Here is a 21,287-nt window from a genome sequence, read left to right on the forward strand (position 1 = left end):
GGTTCACTAGGAGAAAAGGTTTCTGTTTCCTTGTGGTTCTAGGACTGTGGTCCCAGTTTTCTTGCTGGCTATCAGCTAAAGGCAAAGTTCCCAGCTTTTAGAAGTTACCTTTATTCCTTGGCTCATGGTCCTCTTTCTTGGTCTTCAAAGGGAGCAACAGAAGATCAAGTCTTTCTCATATCACATTTCTCTGGCCTGCTTTTTCGCTTCCTCTTCCACTTTTAAGTGGAAGACTCGTGTGATTATTTTAGCCCCACACAGATAATCAACAACTGTCTTTGTGATCTCAAGGTCCTTGATCCATTAAGTCCCTTCTGCATGTCAACTAACATATTCTCAGGATTAGGGTGTAGACATTTTGGAGGTCCATTATTCCCTTTACCACACACCTGAAGGAAGAGAGAATATCTGGTTGTGGTGGGTGGGGTGGTCCAGGCAGATGGAAGATTAAATGTGTGACATGTTTATGTGCCTAGACTCGTAAGTGGGGAAGAGTTAGAAATGAGATCTGAGTGGTGGAAAGAGGTGAGTGGAAGGAGAAGCAACAGGACAGATTGACAACTGGAAATGGAGTGCATTTAAAGAAAAAAAGGGAATCTAATTTAACGGTGAGGTTTAGGGTCTGAGCAACTTAAAGGCTGATAGGGCCAATAATTGACCTGGGAAGAGTCTATGGGGGCAAACAGGAGCTAAGCACTGGCGGTGTTAAGTCTGTGGGGCATGTTAGACATCAAATGGAGATACTGAGTAGGACTGAATTTACATGTCTGGGGCTTAGGGAGAGGTCTTGGCCAGGGAAATAAATTTGGGAGTCATCAAAGTGTGAACATGATTTAAAGTCAGAAGACTGGCTCTGATCACCTAGGAAGAAAAGTTTATTTCGAGGTCTTGAGATCATGTTATGGCTTACAGTCCTCCATTTTAGCATGAGAAGCCTTTGTTGCATTTTAAGAGTCTCCCTTTCCAAATCACACTTCTCCAGCTCCTACAGCTGTCCTTCAGGAGACCTGGGCCTTAGGCCTGCACTACTGACCACCTTGTCACTGTTTCCCCTAAAATGGAGAATCCAGGACTTAAGGAAATATAGCCACTCCCCAATTAGTCCATGGATTGTGTCCCCAAATCCATAGTTGAGGTAGTTTAAAATTCAGCACGGATTTTCTCAGAATCAGTATAAAGGACAGATTTTAACCCATAAAAAAACCCGGTTTAACCCCTAATATGCATAAATTACTATACTAGTGTTTTTATTTCACTCACCAGCTTTGCAGTATAACATAGTGGTTTAGAGTTCTGGCTCTTGAATCAAACTGCCTGAGGTTTGAAGCCTGTGTCTTCTGTTGATCTCCTCTGATTTGGGCCAAGTTGTTTAACTTTTACAACCCTCACTTCTCCACCTATAACATGAAGTTTGTAACGATACCTTTCAAATTGGTTTGTTGTAAGCATTAAATAGGATTATCGATGTAAACTATTCACCATATTGCCTGGCATTTAGCAAGAATCCAAACAAGAATGTTATCTATTAATATGATTATTAACATCTAGTCATTGCTCCAACTGTTTCTTTATCAGCACAGGGGAGGGGAGACTTGGTGGTGAACAGGGAGGAAAAAAGATGATTCCATGTAAGTGTACCTTGCCATATCCACCCATCTCTACAAGATAGAAGGTACTTTTCTCTCCATCACTGGAGCTGGTTGAGCCTGCACTATGTACGTGTGGTGGGCCTCTGCACTCACCTGTGTTAGTGGCCACTCAGAACCCCGTGTTCCTAATGAGGCCTGACCACTAAGACCCAGTAGAACCCTGACTTCCCTCAATCTTAGTTTAAGATTCTATATCTTCAACCTGTATTCTTAAAATGTTTTTGGAAGCTGTATCTCACTCACTGTTGGCTCTCAGTGCCCTTGAGGTCAAACAAAACCCCCAGGTCTTCCCTAAGAGTTCTGGAACAAATGATTGTGAAAAACTGATGTTAAGCTTATAAATGACCTGTTAAATAGTATTAAGTTGATTTCAACACATCATACAAGGATTTTGCAACTTGTCTGAAAACTGATGCTGTCAACTCAATCATGAGGCAGGGTTTTTGCCAAGTTTTGTGTCATTTGCAAATCTGAAGTGCCTTCCTTCATCCAGGACCAAGATCTTACTTTACAACCTCCCAGGGCTCTACTCTTGCCCTGAAACAATCTATGTCTCACAGCAGCCAAAGTGGCCCTTTTCAAGCCTCTATCAGATCACATGACTGCTCTGCTTAACTCCTTCCAGTGGGTTTCCATCACTCCTTAAACAAAATTTGAGTCCCTAACCAAGTCTACATGGCCTCATAAAAGCCGACTTCAGAGTCCCTCTCTCTTCATCTCCTAACATGCCCTCTTCCTCATCCTGGTCTATCCACATCCATCTCCTTACTGACCATCAAATGCACATTCCCCACTCTAGGCTTTGCAGTGCTTTCTTCCTATTGAGAAAGCATTCTTTTCATTTTGTTACTATTCCAGGTCACCTTCTTGGAGAGGTGTTACCTAGGCACTCCATCTACAACAGGGACTTTAGCTCCCCATCATTCTCCATCCCCAGAACTGGCTTTATTTTTCTTCTCTGAATTTACCAATCTGGCATTAACACACACACACATACACTGTTGGTTGTTGGTTTACTGTTGGTTCTGCCACTAAATTATAAGCTCCCTAAGGACAGGAACTTCATCTATTTTGTTCACTGTTGTAACTCCGCTGCCTTAAACAGCACCAGGCAACAAAGCAGGTTGAATCTGTGAAATAAATGAGGAAGGAAAGAAGGAAAAGCAAGCAAGCAAATAATGAACAGTAGGACAACACACTGGGAAGAACATGTATACACCTCATTCCAGCTCAGCAGTCTGATAGTGAAAAGGGTAAGATGAGCTATTTTTGTTAGAAAGAACTGTCAGGTAAGTTAGACGTGATAGAGGCAGACAGTGCAGAATAAGATGGTTTCCTGTAGAAAATGTGTTGCAGCTGGTCAAAAGAATATTGTTCATGGGGACCTGAAAGCTATGGAAATAGCTCTGAAATATAGCCCTTTTATTAAAAAGAAACTATCAGTCTTAATAATTACTACAGTTTGAAGAAGCTACATGATATGGTAGAAAGAAGAATCTGGAGTCAGACACACCCGACACCCAGATCTGCTGCCTGTTAGATGTGATTCCTTACAGATATGACCTATCCACTTTGAGCCTTAATTCCATCATATGGAAAAGGGGGGTGATAATACCTATTTCTTAGGGCTTGTGATGGAGTAAATCAATAAAACAAAATTTATAAAGCAGTTAGCATGTAGCCTGGCACATGACAGGTGCTCAACACCTTCTAGTCTCTTCCTGAATATCACTGAGTTTCTCACAAATCTAAATGAATGTGAGGCTATTAAAAGTCCCCATTTCTCTAACACATCATGAAGTCCTATGATGCACTATGCTTATTTCTTAAAAAACATAATTCTCACAAAAAAATTATGCAATTTATAAGATCAAAAATGTTAAAGTGTTCTATGTAGATATACATATACACACATACAAATATATATATGTAGATAAACAGAAATTAGGCAGGTAATTAAACAAAAAAGGTGCAAAGGGTAAGCTTCAGTGGTGGAGAATTACTGGTCATTCATGATAAGTCAGGCTCTTTTCTATATGCATCAAGATGAGATCCAAAATTGAATATGATTTAAAGAAATGGAAAGATTACCCCATGCTCCTGGATTGGAAAAATTGATATTGTTAAAACAGCCATACTACAAAGTAAACTACAGATTTAATGTGATCTATATCAAATTACCCATGACATTTTTTCACAGAACTAGAACAAATAATCCTAAAATTTATATGGAATCACAAAAGAGCCAAAATTGCCAAAAACAATACTGAGGAAGAAGAACAAAGCTGGAGGCATAACCCTCCCAGACCAGACAATAGTACAGAGCTACAGTAATCAAAACAGTGTGGTACTGGCACAGAAACAGACATATAGACCAGTGGAACAGAACAGAGCCCAGAAATAATCCCACACACCTACCATCAATTAACCTTTGACAAAGGAGGCTAGAATAAACAATGAAGAAAAGACAGTCTCTTCAGCAAGTGGTATTGGGAAAGCTGGACAACTGCATGTAAATCAATTCTTTTTCAATTTTTAATAATTTAAAAAATGAAAAAAAAGGTGAGATCCAAGATCCTCCAGTGTTCTCTCAATACTGAACTTACTGCCTTATTGGACCCCACAGAGGACATTACTTGTGCATAGGCAGTTTGCAATATGCCTGCCAGCTTCAAAGCTCTGCTGCTCAGCCCTGAAACATGGGCAGAGCGCAGGTGGAGAAAGTCAAGTTCTGTGCCCATAAAAAAATGCAGACCATTTTGTAGACTCTACAATTGAGGATCCTTAAGAGGCATCCTATTGTTTCCATCAAGGAACAGAAAGCTTTTCTGTTCTACAACCAGCTGCTAAAGGGCATCCATCCATAGTTTTAAAATGCCCATCACATCAAATTACCCAGGACATATTTCACAGAACTAGAACAAATCATAATCAAATTTATATGGAACCATCAAAGACCTAGAATTGCTAAAGCATTACTGAAGAGAAAGAAAGAGGCTGGAGGAATAACTCTCCCAGACTTCAGACAATACTATAGAGCTACAGTCATCAAGACAGCATGGTATTAGTACAAAAACAGACCTATAGACCAATGGAACAGAATAGAGAGCCTAGAAATGAACCCACAAACTTTCGGTCAACTAATCTTTGACAAAGGAGGCAAGAATATACAATGGAATAAAGACAGTCTCTTCAGCAAATGGTGTTGGGAAAACTGGATAGCAGCATGTAACTCAATGAAGCTAGAACACTCCCTTACACCATACACAAAAATAAACTCAAAATGGATCAAAGACTTAAACACAAGACAAGATACAATAAACCTCCTAGAAGAAAATATAGGCAAAACATTATCTCACATACATCTCAAAAATTTTCTCCTAGAAGAAATAAAAGCAAGAATAAACAAATGGGACCTAATGAAACTTACAAGCTTCTGCACAGCAGAGGAAACAAGAAGTAAAACAAAAAGACAACCTACGGAATGGGAAAAAATTTTTGCAAATGAAACCGACAAAGGCTTGATCTCCAGAATATATAAGCAGCTCATACGACTCAATAAGAAGAAAATAAACAACTCAATCCAAAAATGGGCAGAAGACCGAAACAAGCAATTCTCCAAGGAAGACACACAAATGATCAATGGACACATGAGAAAATGCTCAATATCACTAATTATCAGAGAAATGCAAATCAAAACTACGATGAGGTATCACCTCACACCAGTCAGCATGGCCATCATTCAAAAGTCCACAAATGACAAATGCTGGAGAGGCTGTGAAGAAAAGGGAATCCTCCTATACTGCTGGTGGGAATGCAGTTTGGTACAGCCACTGTGGAAAACAGTATGGAGATTCCTCAAAAGACTAGGAATAGACTTACCATATGACCCAGGAATCCCGCTCCTGGGCTTATATCCAGAAGGAACCCTACTTCAGGATGATACCTGCACCCCAATGTTCATAGCAGCATTATTTGCAATAGCCAAGACATGGAAACAGCCTAAATGTCCATCAACTGGTGACTGGATAAAGAAGATGTGGTATATTTATATAATGGACTACTACTCAGTCATAAAAACCGACAACATAACGCCATTTGCAGCAACATGGATGCTCCTGGAGAATGTCATTCTAAGTGAAGTAAGCCAGAAAGAGAAAGAAAAATACCATATGAGATTGCTCATATATGGAATTGAAAACAAACAAACAAACAAAAAAAACACAAAGCATAAATACAGAACAGAAATAGACTCATAGACATAGAATACAGACCTGTGGTTGCCAAGGGGGTGGGGGGTGGGAAGAGATAGACTGGGATTTCAAAATTGTAGAATAGATAAACAAGATTATACTGTATAGCACAGGGAAATATATACAAGATCTTATGGTAGCTCACAGAGAAAGGAATGTGACAATCAATATATATATGTTCATGTATAACTGAAAAATTGTGCTCTACACTGGAATTTGACACAACATTGTAAAATGATTATAAATCAATAAAAAAAGTTAAAAAATAAAAATAAAAAAAATGCCCATCACAAGAAGAAAGTAAGCTATTAGAGATCATAGAATTCTCATCCTTCTTTCAAAACTCCCGAGTTTTAATAGTTCCTTAAACAATATATCTTTCACATATTTCACAATCCCAATATATGCTTGGTTTAAAATTGTTACACTGTAAAAAGGATGATGATATTTCTTTATCCAAGTATTTACTGAGCACTTACTATGTGCTAAGCCATGTTCAAGGTGTCTGATGTCGATAAGTGAAGTAAAATGACAAAGAGCACTGTACCCATGAAATTTACATTCTAGTGGGGGAGACAGATAACAATAGATTTATTTTTTGAAAATAAGTAAATTATACAGTATGTTTTAGAAAGTGGTTACCTGGGCTGGGGGGAAAAATAGATCCAGGAGGAAGAAAGTGGGAGAGCTGGGGGAAAAGTTGCAATTTTAAATGCAACAGTCGAAATGGGCAGCATTGAGAAGATGGCAATTGTAGATGATGAAGTTGTATCACAGTAATAGCTTATTTATTGTTTATCTTAAATTTAAGTTAACCTACTTTAAAAATGCACTGATACATGACAGTTGAAAAACTAAGTTTATCTAATAAAAAATTTACAACTAAATTTCTGTATTTAACCAATTACTATCTTTTCTAAATCTAAGTAACAGACACTTGTGCCAAAGAGTCTCCAAGAAGTCTGGAGTTTAACGAGGCCAGGCCTCACCATGTATCACTGTCATTCTTCATGTAGAATCAGCATTTCTAAACCCATATATAAGGAGCTGCTAAAGAGGAAAAAAAAAAAGACATTCCAAGAGCTTCTCATATTGATCTCTTTTACCCCAAACAAGAGATTCTCCTGGTTACATGATATATCATAATCACTTAATTTGTCTGACTCCCTTAAAGAAAGAACAATAGATTCAAGAAAAGGTGTTGACTTGCAAAAATATAATCATAATCATTTTGCAAGTTTTATGTTGTTTGTATAGGTCATTTTCCCTTAGTAATATGACATATGTGGTCTCTATAGATAAACCAAAAATATGTAACTCTAATTCCTGCTGTTCCCAAGAGCCCGAGCTAAATCTAAAGCAGCCAACATCTGAAAACTCTAAAACTGCTCCCAAGGGCAGGAAGGATATAGCTTTTCTCCAAGCCTCACTTCTAGGTTTAGTGTACTAGACACTCACAATTAAATCCCCTATATCACTTGGACGTGAGCCTTTTTTTCTTTCTCTCCATAGTGTTTCTGCAGGGGCAGAGCCAGGGCGACTGTGCACCTCACGCCAGGCATTCCCCTACAGGACACAACACACAGAGTTAAAAGAAACTCTGAGGAAGTCCTTTCCCAGACCAAAAGTTGGTTCACCAGATAGGGAACTAACACCTCCAGCCAAGATTGGTTCATTCCTTTCCCAAACATTTGCTCTGTAAGTGTCCAAGGACTCTACTCCTCACCATGGCTTTGCCAAGGCTATCCCTCTACAAACTAAAATGTACAAGATCAGTGTAACATGGACACGTGAAAACACTTCCAGATGGGTGAGCTGCTTGGCCCCAGAGACAAGTAATACATCCAATTTAAATATAGTTGAAATAAGAAAAAGAATATATGTATGTATATGCATGACTGGGACCTTGTGCTGTACACCAGAAATTGACACATTGTAACTGACTGTACTTCAATTAAAAATAAATAAAGAAATAAAAATAAATAAGTACAGTTGAATGGGGGGAGGGTATAGCTCAGTGGTAGAGCACGTGCTTAGCACGCAGGAAGTCCTGGGTTCAATCCCCAGTACCTCCATTGAATCAATCATCCAATCAATCAATCAATCAATCAATCATAATTACTCCCCCACCCAGAAAAGGATAAAAGTAGTTGAATAGGAAAGAAGAGCTATATTCATTTTACTATGTAATTTTTCATGGGATATATTGCAAAAGTAAATTAATCTGAAAAGAGACATATGAAGAATAGAAATAGAACAAAAACATATAAGGATAATTATTTCCCAATATGTGAACATACAAGGATACGAATTATTTGTTCAACACAGTGGCACCAAATTGAAATTGAAATATGCCTTTTAAAAGTGAAAGAGTGTATTTATAATTATAAAAATGTAAACAACCTAGTATTTAGTAGAAAAATGATTAACAAATGATAGTACATTCATATTATGTCTCAGATTTATTAACAGGAAATGATATGGTTAATCTTGTTAAAACTTTTAAAAATAAGAGCAGGCTATATAGAGAATACAGTGTTTTCATGTTTAAGGAAATATATAATCATAAAAGCATATGTATGTACCCAAAAAGCTGACAGGGAAAACTCAAGTCCACTCTAAGGTAGAGACCATGCCAGATGCACATATTCTGTGCTTTGCTTTTATATACTGATCAGGGCAAACAAATGTTAAATCATTCACAAATAACTGCATGCTTACCCTACTGTTCAAAATCACTGTCTTCAGGATCGGATTCTATTCCGTTAGTTGTCTTACAGTATCTCTCTCTGACCAAACAGCAAATTCAGTTCTCAAGGCAGACAATCCTCCTCCTTACCCCTATCACTCTCCTCTGCTCCTCTACCCTGTGGCTGTGAAATCAGAGGGCTCTATCAAATGTAAGCTCCAGGTTAATCTGAGCCAGACAGGGGTTTTCAAAAAGACTGAACCACACACCCTCTGCTCACTTCTCATGCCTTCTCAACCCACTGCTTCTTTTTCTTTTCCAAAATGCTCATCTCTCTTTCTTCCTCGGTCTGAAAGTGAATGCAGCAGAGCCTGTATGTAACTACCTGAGCACTCTAGTTTCAACATATTTCCTCTTGCCTTGGAGGGGCACAAACAACATCCCACTGCCAGGGGTTGTGAGCAAACACTTGCACTCACTCTCAGGAAGGGATGGATGGGGCCAACAGTTTGGTATTGAAAGGATTCAGCTAGGACATTTATGATAAAGTGACACATAAAATCAGATCCCTTTAAAGGCATTTTTCTAAAGTTGTCATAACTTTGTGCCTCCACAGTATGAGAAGGGTTCCCTGGGTCCTTAGTGTGAACTTTGTGGCAAGGCTGGTACTGGCGGGAGATGGTCCAGCAAGCTACTTGGCCCCTCCTGACTACTGTGCAAAAACACACTGTCTGTCTGACACGTTAAGAAGAGGTATCAGTTTGTTTTGCTTTTAATTAGTTAACATCATTATATCTCATTTTAATTATCTTCCTAGTATCTGAACAATCCTGGGTTAATCTACTGCTGGGATCTCTTTAATATGTTTTCTGAAATAAATATAACTAAAATGACTAATTTCTCTGGCCATGAAGTCAAAACACTGCACCCAACCCACAGAAGCAGGTCAAATGAAGCCCTCCACCATTTTCCTGTTCAGGTTTTTTTCTGAGAGCGAGGTATGACCCCCAAGTGAATTTTGTGCTTCTTTAATTCAGAGATACTCCTACTTCATTAATATAATTCATTTTTTACTTATTTATTAGTACCAAGGAGAAATTCCAGGCTTTAAAAGATTCAAATGACTTGTATCTAAATCAGACCTGGACTCTCTCCTCTTCACATGCCAATTTACATGAAATCTCTTTGAGTTTCTCTGCTCCCATAAAATGCGGGTGCCACTGCCCATCAGGTCCAGGTTTGCCTCTTTGCACAAACAGTCCAAAACAGTTTTCCTGATCTGTTTCAACTTGAAGTGTTGTCAATATATGGATTGTCTTGCTTTCTAATTCAGTGAAAAATCTAGTTTTCCATTAGTCTCTGCCTTTCTAATTTTCGATACAGCTTTACTAAATGTAATTATTAAAGGCAGATTCAAGAAAGCAATTACTGAGCTACTGGTTTGTATCTCTGAAGTCTTAATAAGCAGCAAAAAGTTGTAATTGCACTAAGAGTAAAAGATAAATTTTTCTATGGATTAGACATATATATACCCTTGCATGTGTATATGGGGAGACATATGTAAAACAGTATGTAGAGCATGCTCTCTTAAAACACAAGTTTTAACCTGCATTTAAACTTTATTCAAAGGCAGTGCTGTATCTTGTACAGAGCAGGAAAAGACCTTTCAGAAAGGCCACATTCTGCGCTTTCCCCGGACTCTGTGACTGTGGTAAACCACTCAAGTCCCCTAGATCTCCTTTTCCCTCCATCTGTAAACATGTGAGAAGGTGAAACCAGATTGCCACCAAGCACCCTTTCAGCTCTAAAGGTCTACAAACTATTTATTAAATTCCTAATCTCTGCTAGGCTCCATATTACACACAAGACAGAGCTTCCGAAGCTGAAAATTTAGTAAAGAAGAAAAATATCATTAATATTAATAATATAATTAATATAAAGCAACATATAAAAGGGCTATTCCAATGATATAAACCAAATTGACTTACTAAAATATTCCAAAGGATAGCTGTACATATAAATGGAGGATACAACTTCTTTGAACATCATCTGAACTACATAATTCAGCTTTCTACCTATAGGCAAATCATGGAGCATTCATTATGTGGTCGCTTAACACTGGTCTAGGGCAAACAACAAAATCTGAATGGAGCCACTGTCTCCAAACCAAAATGCCTCTGAAACATTCAGTAGTCATGTAGCGATCACTCAAGATCCTCATCTCAGTCCTGCGATATTATTTAATAACTCATGGGAGGCACAAGGAGCAGGTTGCTGTCATTACTTTAAGGATAAGAAGACTGAGGATCAGAAAAGTAAACAACCTGAAAGAGACTCATACTAATCATCAGTCTATCTTCCAGAACACGATCATGGGCAGCCTTTCTGCAAAATTAACTCGTGAATAAGGCCATAACAGCCCTGTCCCTTGACTTTTCCACTCTCCAGAAAAATCTTCAATGCTCTTAAGAATGTCCCTCAGTTTGTCAGCACCATTCAAAATGGTGCTTATAACTGACCATAAATCTACACCAACCACTCTAATTCTGTATTAGGAGAATTTAGTTGATAACTGAAGAGCTTACCTTCACAACTTCTAGAAATCTGTGCTAATGGACTTTGGACAGGGTTCTTCTACCAAGGCCTTCAAATTTATGACCATCACTACCAACATCATTACGTGAGGGTACATCTGCAAACTCAAAACCACACTGCAGTGGTCCCTGCAAAATCTCCTTCATGAAAGTCTAACAACCAAGTTTGAAGACAGGGGAAAAAACAAAAATAGATACAAGCAAGCAAACAAATAACACTCTGATTCCTTTAATTCTAAGTTGAGAGCCAGTATACTAGGTTCTTACTGAATCACCCTTCAGTGTGGATGCCACATTTAAGAACATCACTGTCACATGAGATACAGTCTTTTCCATGGAGAAGCCAGGGCAGGACCAAAGAGATCTTTCCCTGTGACATCTGAGGGGCAAGGAAAGATGTTTACCCAGGGGGAGCAGTCTTTAAGTATTTGCAGAGCAAACAAGGAAAAGGATCACAGTGAAGTTCTGTCCATCCCAATAACAAAATTAAGACCAGCTGGTAAATTTTTGTGTAGTTGAGAGCTGAGAAGAAAATCGTGACATCGAGTTTGCCAAGCAAGCATAACGAGCCCACATCCCAAAACACCCACCAGATAAGGCCCAACTGACAGTTTCCAGGCAGCGTATGTGAAGAGGGATTACTATTCAACCCATTTTCTGGTCAGAGACTGTATTTTGGGAAAACAGACTACGTGCCACCGAGATATAAAAAGCCCCTTGCTTTCAAGTGAGTCAGTAAGGCCAGGGGTGTCATTCAGCCAGAGAAATATCTAACATAAAATCTGAGATGCAGAATGTTACAGATAAAGACCCCAGATCTACTTATTCAGAGAAAAGCATTTTACAAGGAACCACCAAGATCGAGACTCAGAGTAAAAGCCTCTAAAACACAAAAGCGCAAATAAATAATTATAAACACAGAATCTGAAAGAGTCATTTTAAAGAATTAAGAGAAGTGGGTAAACATTCAACTTCTAGCTTTAAAACACCAAGAGAACAAAGTCTGGCTCTGGTGATGAACCTTAAGAAGGGGCACAGAGAATGCCCCAGAAGGATCCAACTCCACAGAGCAGCTGGAAAGAAAGCAGAGAGCCAGCTCACCCTGCAAACACAGTGAGGAGCATATTTGCCTCATGCAATCAGAATGAACAAGTCACGTGTGTGGACACAGATGACTACTAAAGAAACCAAAACCAGATACAGTGGAAAATGCTGTGGGTTTTGTCTTAATTCTGATACACCGTTGCCACGCTATCCTGGATAAGTCATTTACTCTCACTTCTGGCTCCAGTTACTTTATCCATCTATTTAGTAAAATGTACTGATCACTTCTCTGTGTAAACATGTGTTAGGTGCTTGGAATACAGTGAACTAACAGCACAATGCACAGTCTTACAAATGCTCTAAGGGAAAGGACAGACTACTGAGAGCATGGAACAAGATAGCCCAGTCAGGGCTAAGTCCCAGAGAAAGTGATGCAGAAACTGAGACCTGACATCTAAGGGGAGGTGAGGATGGAGGTGGACGAGGCCAAGGAGAAGGTTAGTTTAACTAAAGCAATGGATTGTGAGACTGGAGCTCAGGGGGAAGGAAGGGTCAAGAATAGCTCTTAGGAATGTAATTTGGTGCAGCCACCACAGAAAACAGTATGGAGATTTCTTAAAACCTAAAAATAGACTTACGATATGATCCAGCAATCCCACTCCTGGGCATATATCTGGAGAAAACTCTAATTTGAAAAGATACATGCACCCCAGTGTTCATAGCAATACTACAATAGCTAAGACACGGAGACAACTTAAATGTCCATCGACAGATGATTGGCTAAAGAAAATGTGAGAGATATAAATATAAATATATATATATATATTTTTATATATATATCCATTATATATATCATAAATTTATACATATCACATATATATCATGTGATATATATTCCATTCCATACACATACACACACGATGGAATATTATGATGCAGTCATAAAAACAATGAAATTGTGCCATTCGTAGCAATATGGATGGACTTGGAGGGCACTGTGCTAAGTGAAATAAGTCAGACAAAATATGTATGATATCATTTGTATATGGAGTCTGAAAAACACAACAAACTAGTGATTATAAGAAAAAAGAAGCAGGCTCACAGGTATAGAGAACAAACTAGTGGTAACCAGTTGCAGGGGGCAATATAGGAGTGGGTGGCTGGAGGAACAAATTATTGGGGGTAAGACAGGCTACAAGGATGTACTGCACAATGAAGGGAACATAGGCCATATTTTATAATAACTTTAAATGGGGTGTAAGCTTTAAAAATTGTATACAAAATTTTTAAAAGAGAAAAAAATAAAGAAAAAGTGGGTGTGGGGATGTGAGGGCAAGTGAGGGAAGAGGTGAGGAGCTACTATAAACGCTGGCCAAAGGAGAATGCAAAAGCAGAAGACATCCTCAGGGCCCCATCAGTGGTGGACCAAGAGTAAAGTCAGCTGCCCTCTTAGCTGAAACAAAAAAGAGAAAAAAGTCAATGGACACAGAAATATCCCACTGAGATAAGAGAATTTTTTAAGAGAAGTAGAACCATTTCACTTGTCCTAAAAAGGATTCCTTTGAGGTTCCCAGATTGACTCTACATGATAAGCATGTGATGATACAGATCCAAGTGAAGACTGGTCATGATATGCAAGCTCCAGGTTAGTGTTCATCAGGATAAAATGATGCATTCCATTTATGACTGGGATTCCACGTACAGTCATCAACTTTGGGTTCCAGTCAAAACACTGTAAGGATTAGGCTGGTGACAGGTTCTGAGGTGTAAGAAGGAAGGACCAGTCAAGGGCCTGGTTCCTACTCAGCACACAGTTGGGAGAGGAGGACAAGGGCCCATGTATGTGAAGCATATTCCTGCTCTTGGGAAGTGCTGAGGACAGAGAAGGTACTTAAAGCCAGTCTTAGGAAAGTGAATGGGTAGGAAACAGACTGATGACATCCAAAGCAGAGTCTTCCCTGTGTCCATCAGCAGCGCCCCCCCGCCACTGCCCACCACCTCAATCTGATCGTCAGGAACCACCCAGTCTGTCTCCATCCTCAGTGGAGCCACCCCCTGACCTAAAATCCTTCTTACCCTACTCCCTCTCTCATTCACTCACTCATTCATCAGGACTTGTCTTCCTTCAGGCTGGGTCTTGGGGAATCAGTGGGGATGGCCTTAATTTTGAGTCCCTCCCAATATTCTTACAACCCTGGTCCTGAAATGAAGAGGAAAAGAACTTCAAAAGTAAAAGTGAAAACGAAAGAAAGTAGAGATGTGGTGGTCATGAACAGAGTCTGGGCTGTAGCCCAGGAGATTAGCCCAGGAGAGGGAAGGTCTCAAGACACCCATGCCCACTCAAATTCTGAACAATCACTGTGGTAAGATTAAAGTTCTGACGCAACTTTGTTCCAGTGGATTCTTTTAATTAAATTTCCCTTTGTCAAAGTAAACTTTATCTTTGATGATTTTAACTCCCCAATCTTCTCCCTTTACAGTTGTTACTCCTAATAGTGAAGTGATGGTTCACTATTTATAGAATAAACTGATATCTTTCTGCCTTGAACCTACAAACTCTCAGTTCACTCTGGCCTCAAAGCTGCATTCCTTGTTAGTGAAAAGCATGCACTGAGAAAGAACTATTTCATTACTAGTCTGCAAAAGATAACCACACCAGTGTGATGTAATCCAGTCATTACTACAGAGCCTGCCTCTTAAAAGAAGCCATTCCTTCATCAAGTACTTTTAAGCACTTTTGTGGATCAGGGTCTGAGCTGGAGTACAGTGGGCAGCATAAGAGAACTGGTCTCTCCTCCACGGAACTCGGAAAAGAGCTAAAGATGAACTCATCATCAGCACAGGATTATGACTGAAATAGAAGCTGGAAGGAAATGTAAATGGTTCAAAAGTCATCTTAACAGGGAACAGACAGCCCAGAGATTTCACACTGTCCTCCACTCTTGAAGACAGAGACAGGTAAAGGCAACTGTCCTCCCGGTCTACACACACTTGTGCTGTTTACAGCTCTCTCCACTCTCATACCCAGGCCCTGGACTTATCTCTGGAGACCAAAAATCCGGGTTTGAACTCCAGCTTTACTGGATGTGTGTCTACAGTAAGTTATTTAAACTCACTGGGCATCAGCTTTTTCATCTGTTAACCAGAGATGATAATACTTTCTGTGTGAGGTTTTAAATAAGTTAATATTTATAAAGTGCACAGTATGGTGTTCAACATACAGTAAGCACTCGACAAATAACAGTTTTCTTTTAATTTTCATGACCTAACTGTCCCTAAATCCTAGTCAATGCTATTAAAATTATTTGAACGAGTATTTAATATATCTGAATGCTTTTTTCTAGTTTTGGCAATCCAGAATCTAACCAGCTTACTCTTGGAATATGTCCTTTGGTTAATATAACTACTGTATTTCTTTTTGAGCATTTAAGACAACTTTGTACATGAAATAAAGAAATGCCTTTTTATAACTCAATATTTTGAATAGGTAATACATTCATATGGTTTAAAAAGTTAAAAAAAATATGAGAACATATACAATGAAGCCTCCCTTGAAATTCTGGCACTCTCTTTTCAGCGCACACCCTGCACTCCACCTTGGATGCTGTGAACAGATCCTTTCAGCCTTTCTATGTGCACATCTGAACTCAGTCAGCCTTATGTGCTTTTCTTCTACATAAAAGGCAGCACACCACACCCTGTTCTATGTCTTGCTTTTTCACTTAGCAATGGACCCTGGCAATCTTCCCAAGTGAGGATACAAAGCCTGTCCTTTTCCTCCTTTTATCACTACATAATATTCAGTTGCATGGAGACTGTTGTAATAAATGTCCTTTTGGCCACATCTCTTTCTGGGCTGACACAAACTTTCCTAATTGTAGTTTTGGCAGCGGGTGATGGAGAAAATGGTTAGAAAGATCACATTTTCATTTACCTAAACTGTTCTCAGTCAAAAATGAATGGCAACTAATAATTTTTGGTGTATTTTACATAAACAGTTTACGCGATCACTATGCTACAGTTCACAATAATCATTTTTCCCTTAAATTATTTTAAAACATCTGTTCTGTATTTTACACGTACCAGGATCATTTTCCTCTGTGTTTACATGGGGAAAGGGCTGGCCGCTACAGTATCCAATCAGTTACCCCGAGGAGATGTCAGCTGTCAACCATGTCTTTTGCAGTGATTTCCCTCTTCTCTCTTCTTTCACACTCTGGGTGAGCTGTCAAGTTTCTAGTTTCTGACGTGCATTTACATCACTCAATGACATCTGACAGCAGTGAAAGGCCACAGAAAACTGCTTATTGATCAGAGCAAAACTAGTTGACGGAACAGATGAGGTTGTATCACAGAAATGCAGCCACATTCAGGTGATGACATTTTGCTCCCCGTACACAAGAGCTTAATGGAATACAACTTCATTATATCATGCCACTTGTGCTTACAGCACCAAACCCATCTCCTGACTGTTTTGTCTGTGTGGTGATGAGGACCATCTATTTGTGCTGGTATCAATGTATTATCAACCTGATTTGTTCATGGACACTTGCAAACTGCTTGTGAATCTGTCCTGACAAATACACCAGAGACACTGAAATCTCAATCTTACTAAAATCTAATTGTGCTGTCCTTTAACAAAAGAAAAACAGAATTGCCACTTAGTGAGCCCTAACTATGCAGTTTAAAACTTTTGTATCACTGGGTAAAGAAATTTAAATGAGCATTCCTTTGATTCTTATGACACTGTCAGGAAAACAGAACAGAACAAAATGATAACTTGAGATACATTCAAAATTTACTTATCAATGGGAAAACCTAGTTTTTTCTAAGACCTAAAATACCAGATTAAGGCCCTTTAATGCAAACTGTTCCTTTTGCTGTTAAAGATAACAGTTTAAGGCAAGGACTTCCCACGTCCATGGCCAATGCAGGCAGACAGATGGCTATGAAGTTATAAATCAGTACATGTCTGAAAGAAGGATCATTAAGCCAAAGAGCCTCCAAACATTTTGCCACATACAAGAAAGGAAAAGGCAGCAATTGGGACAGAATCACTAGCCTGCCCGGACTCCCAGATGGAAAAATGCTAAAACTTGACCCTGTGGGTTGTCTGGCTTTCATCTCTCTTGAATTCCTCGCTCAAGGCGGGAATGTTCTCCCAAATTACGCATTCCCACAGCACCTTCACAACCTGGCCACATCTGCATCCTATCTGGACTTAGTATTTTTCCTTAAATAGCATTTTTACTTCAATAAATGTTAAAGAGAACTTTAAGGTGAGTATGAAAAGAAACACTTGTTTTAAAATCATGTTTCCTGCTGAAGGTTGTGAGCCTGAAGGCTGCTCTCTAGTCCTTAGAAAGAGAGATTGGCAAAGTAAAGCCAAGTTAAAGGTTTTGGAAACATTTTAGCGGGGTGGGGGAAATGGTGTAGGATGAAAAGATCAGTGAAAGGGACTAACTTTGTGAATTATTCCTTTGTGAATAACTGCTATTGAAGGTGTGGGCACCACTGAAGTCATGTCTGGTAGCACTGGGGGCCTGGATCTGAACCCAGGGAACACAGGCACAGTGCACTGAATGAGCAGGAGCGGGAGACTGAGGCCGAGTTCGAATCCCCTCCCTCCTGCTCACTGTATGGGCCCCAACAAATCAGTTAATCTCTGAGCCTCACTTTCCTCTCACCTATAAAAGGAGATACTGTGTACATATAAACCTTAAAAATGCACTCTGAGGAGTAAGTGAGAGCATGTGCACATCAACTAGTTAGTATACTATGTGACACTCAGAGGATGGTTAAAAATGTTATTAATTATTGCTTCCTACCTCCTTACATACACTTTCAGTTTTTTAAAGAAATTAAAAGTCAGAGAACAGAAGAAACTCAAGGCAGAGGGTACATGAAGAAAAGAAAAAAATGAAGAAAAAGGGAAAGAAAAACACATGGATTAACTAGGAAAACAACGGAGTCTGAAAAAGAAGATGGTTTTCAAACTCACTTCTGTGGCTTACTTGCCGGCAAAGCTCTCCCTCCGCACCTCGCCTGGGTTGTGTTTCCTTCTTTCTGGCAAAAACCACTGCTCTCCTCTGAGCTCCTGTAACACTTTGCTCAAGCCCTGAAGCCTGCTTGAGGGTGGGCCTCCCCCTCAGACCTGGGGCTCTATGAAGACAGAGGCAGCATCCCCTGCCCCCTCATCCAGCAAAGCACCCTGCCGCACACACTGGGTGGAGTGGGTGCACTGACTGCTCACAGACCACTCTCCCTTCCAAAGGCCCTGCCAGTGCTGCCCAGGCCTCGTGGGGGAGGTTTATGTAGGTCTGAATGAGGGCTTTTCTGGCAAACCTGACTTTTTACTTCAAGCACCAGCTTGCGTAATGAAAAATATGTAACACAAAAGCAGAAAGGTAGTAAGTGTCTTTACTTCAAACACGTCAGGGGTTTCAAGAAATACTGTGAATTTTAGGGGTGGATATAGCTCAGCAGTAGAGCACATGTTTAGCATGCACGAGGTCCTGGGTTCAATTCCCAGTACCTCCATTAAAAAAAAAAGGAAATACTGTAAGTTTTGACTTTTTACAAATCACACCATATAAAACACTCTGCTGCTTCTTCTTTTTTTTTTTTTTTTGTATTTTGAGATTGCTATTACAAAATCTTTCTCAGTCATCTGAACCAAAATATATGCCTTAGGGCACTTGTAACTCAGTGCTCCTGAACCACAGGCCACATGTTATTTTCCAAATACTTTTGCTTCACACACTAAATGCTTCCTAAATGGAAGCAAAAAAAAAAAAAAATCACCTCCAATCAGACCCACTCTGCTGTACTCAAAATTAATAAGGCACACAACAACCGTTATGTATAATCTTGTAAGTGCTTGAGGACAGGAAATAGACACGGGGGTGAGGCGGAACCCAGGTGCGGGTGAGAAGTGGAGAGCACACGCCCCCGCTGACCCCAGGTTTACTCCTCTTACCCCAGCTCAACAATCAATGCCACCCTTTTACTTTCAAAAGTATGTCAGTTTGGATGGTAAGTTCTGTGCTTGTTCTAAGAATGCAGAGGAACATCCCACCCCATACAGGTTTTGTGGTCTTAGAGCTCTTTGTATACACCTGGTGTGTCTGTAGTTCATTGGTTTACAGGTATTTGTTTTTATTTACATGTCCTCTACTTGACTCTTAGTTATTACTCTAATTCTGTCTCCAGTGCCTAACTGAGACCTTGTCAGCTAGTAGGTACTTAATTGTGGTTGAATGATTAATCCTGAGACACACACAACTCAATGGACTAGAACATAACTAGTGGGACAGAGTTTAACAAGGAAGCTGGTGAATGGTCAGGTAAAATTCATTTAAACTTAAATTCTTAAGTAATACCTGTGAATCTGAAAACCCAGATTGCAAATGTAATCTTACAGATAGGAGTAATGTCTAAGCTGGAAAGTGAGAAGGACTTTAAACTAGTGCTCGGAAAATAAAGGAAAATCTTCAAACAAGTGTTCCTAGGGGAAAATGGCAAAGCTTTACTGTAAAGATTTTTGGACCCAGTTAATCAGTATTACTTGTATTTACTGAACCTCTAGAATCAGTGGCTCAGACAGGCTACTCCTACTCAGCACATACTTCTTCTCATGGGTGGTGCAACTTCTCATGAACACTGGCAGAAAGGAACCCAACTGTCAGGAACTAATCCTCGCACACACTATTCCCACCTCCCAGTCTCCCTCCACTCCTTGCTGATAACTTCAGAGTGAAATCAGGATCCTTACCTAACAAAAAACCCTTGAAACCAAACATGCCTACCAGAGTCCTGTTTCACATCTGCATGGCTGGAATGTGGGTTATAAATATATACTACATTCTAACATATACTTCCACTGAGGACATTAAGGACTTGAAAGAACTTTTCTGAACTGAAACGTCTATGTTTCACTTAAAATGACTCCTTGAGCCAACATCTTCACCAGGCCCATAGAAGCCAAACAGGCAATAGCTCAGGGGTGGGTAGATGCCGGGGGAACAAGGCTGTTTTCCACATGGCACACGACCTAACACAGTGGTTTTTTTCCAGTTAAACTCCATGGAGTTTAAGTCACAAGTCAAAAGAAAAACTAATCTCAGATTTATTATCAAGAAACATTTGGCGTTCGTAGCTGTGTTCCCTTGGTCACAGAGTTCATTTTAAATAGAATGTTGAACAGGATTAAACACAGAAAGCCAAATTATCTGATGACTATGTAAATTACTAATAATTTAAGAGTCTATAAAATACAGACAAAAGCTGTAACTATAAGACAATTTTTTTTAAAACCTAGAAACGTAATTTTGGATTTGTAAAAAAAAGTATTTAGACATTTAATGACCTTAAAATAATTAAGAAATAAAAATTATATTTTATAAGTAAATTAAGCATTTCATTGGGTGACTGCTTTACTTCAACAACTGATTATTCTCAAGTTTCTCTTGCTCTAGTTTTTAAAACTATGTTAAACTTAACCTACATAACTTAAGATTTCACAAAGGCTGTAAAAAACAAGCATGAGGTCTCCTGTCCCTACTGTACCATTTAACTCTAGGACCAACCAGATGCAGTATTCATAAATATATGTTTTTAATTTTAATGCACATTATTTTTATATATCTTTTAATGCACTTATTGGAAAATATTGTATAACCAGGAAAAGAAGAGAACCAGAATGCATCTGTACATGTAAATGGAGTATTTCAATTAGAAACAGTAGCCCACCCAGATGGAGCCACATCATAAATGGAGAAAAGCAGGTTGTCAAAGTAGGAAAATTTAGAAACATACCCCTCTCAAACAGATTCGCAAAGTAATTCTGCTTTAAATACAGGAGCATGGGGAAGATATACTATAGCAAAACCAAAATTTAAGGATAATTGGGAAACAAAACACAACATTAAACACATGGCTAAAAACTTTCCAGGTTTTAAAACTCCATTCAACGTGGCCTTTCTTTCATCCAACAAAGATGAACTGAACACTGTGCAGGTGCCCAGTACATGGGACATAACTGGGTGCATACAGCATA

General features: G+C 39.2%; 1 protein-coding gene across 10 annotated transcripts in view; it reads right to left on the reverse strand.

The window, feature by feature from the left end:
• SNX24 (sorting nexin 24) overlaps positions 1-21,287 on the reverse strand; it is a 147,159-nt gene that overhangs the window by 68,417 nt on the left and 57,455 nt on the right. The window contains exons 3-4 of one of the 10 annotated variants that reach the window (XM_072957725.1): positions 1,261-1,397; positions 109-389 (exon numbers count right to left, since the gene is read on the reverse strand). The exons of 8 other annotated variants lie outside the window; for them this stretch is intronic. In XM_072957725.1, the coding sequence (XP_072813826.1) occupies positions 109-126 (18 nt within the window). In that variant the 5' untranslated portion in view covers positions 127-389; positions 1,261-1,397. Of the gene's footprint in view, positions 1-108; positions 390-1,260; positions 1,398-21,287 lie in introns of those variants that run through there. One more of the 10 variants, XM_072957730.1, reaches the window with a different exon arrangement.

This window comes from Vicugna pacos, chromosome 3 (assembly GCF_048564905.1).
Source record: "Vicugna pacos chromosome 3, VicPac4, whole genome shotgun sequence".
NCBI classification, from domain to species: domain Eukaryota; kingdom Metazoa; phylum Chordata; class Mammalia; order Artiodactyla; family Camelidae; genus Vicugna; species Vicugna pacos.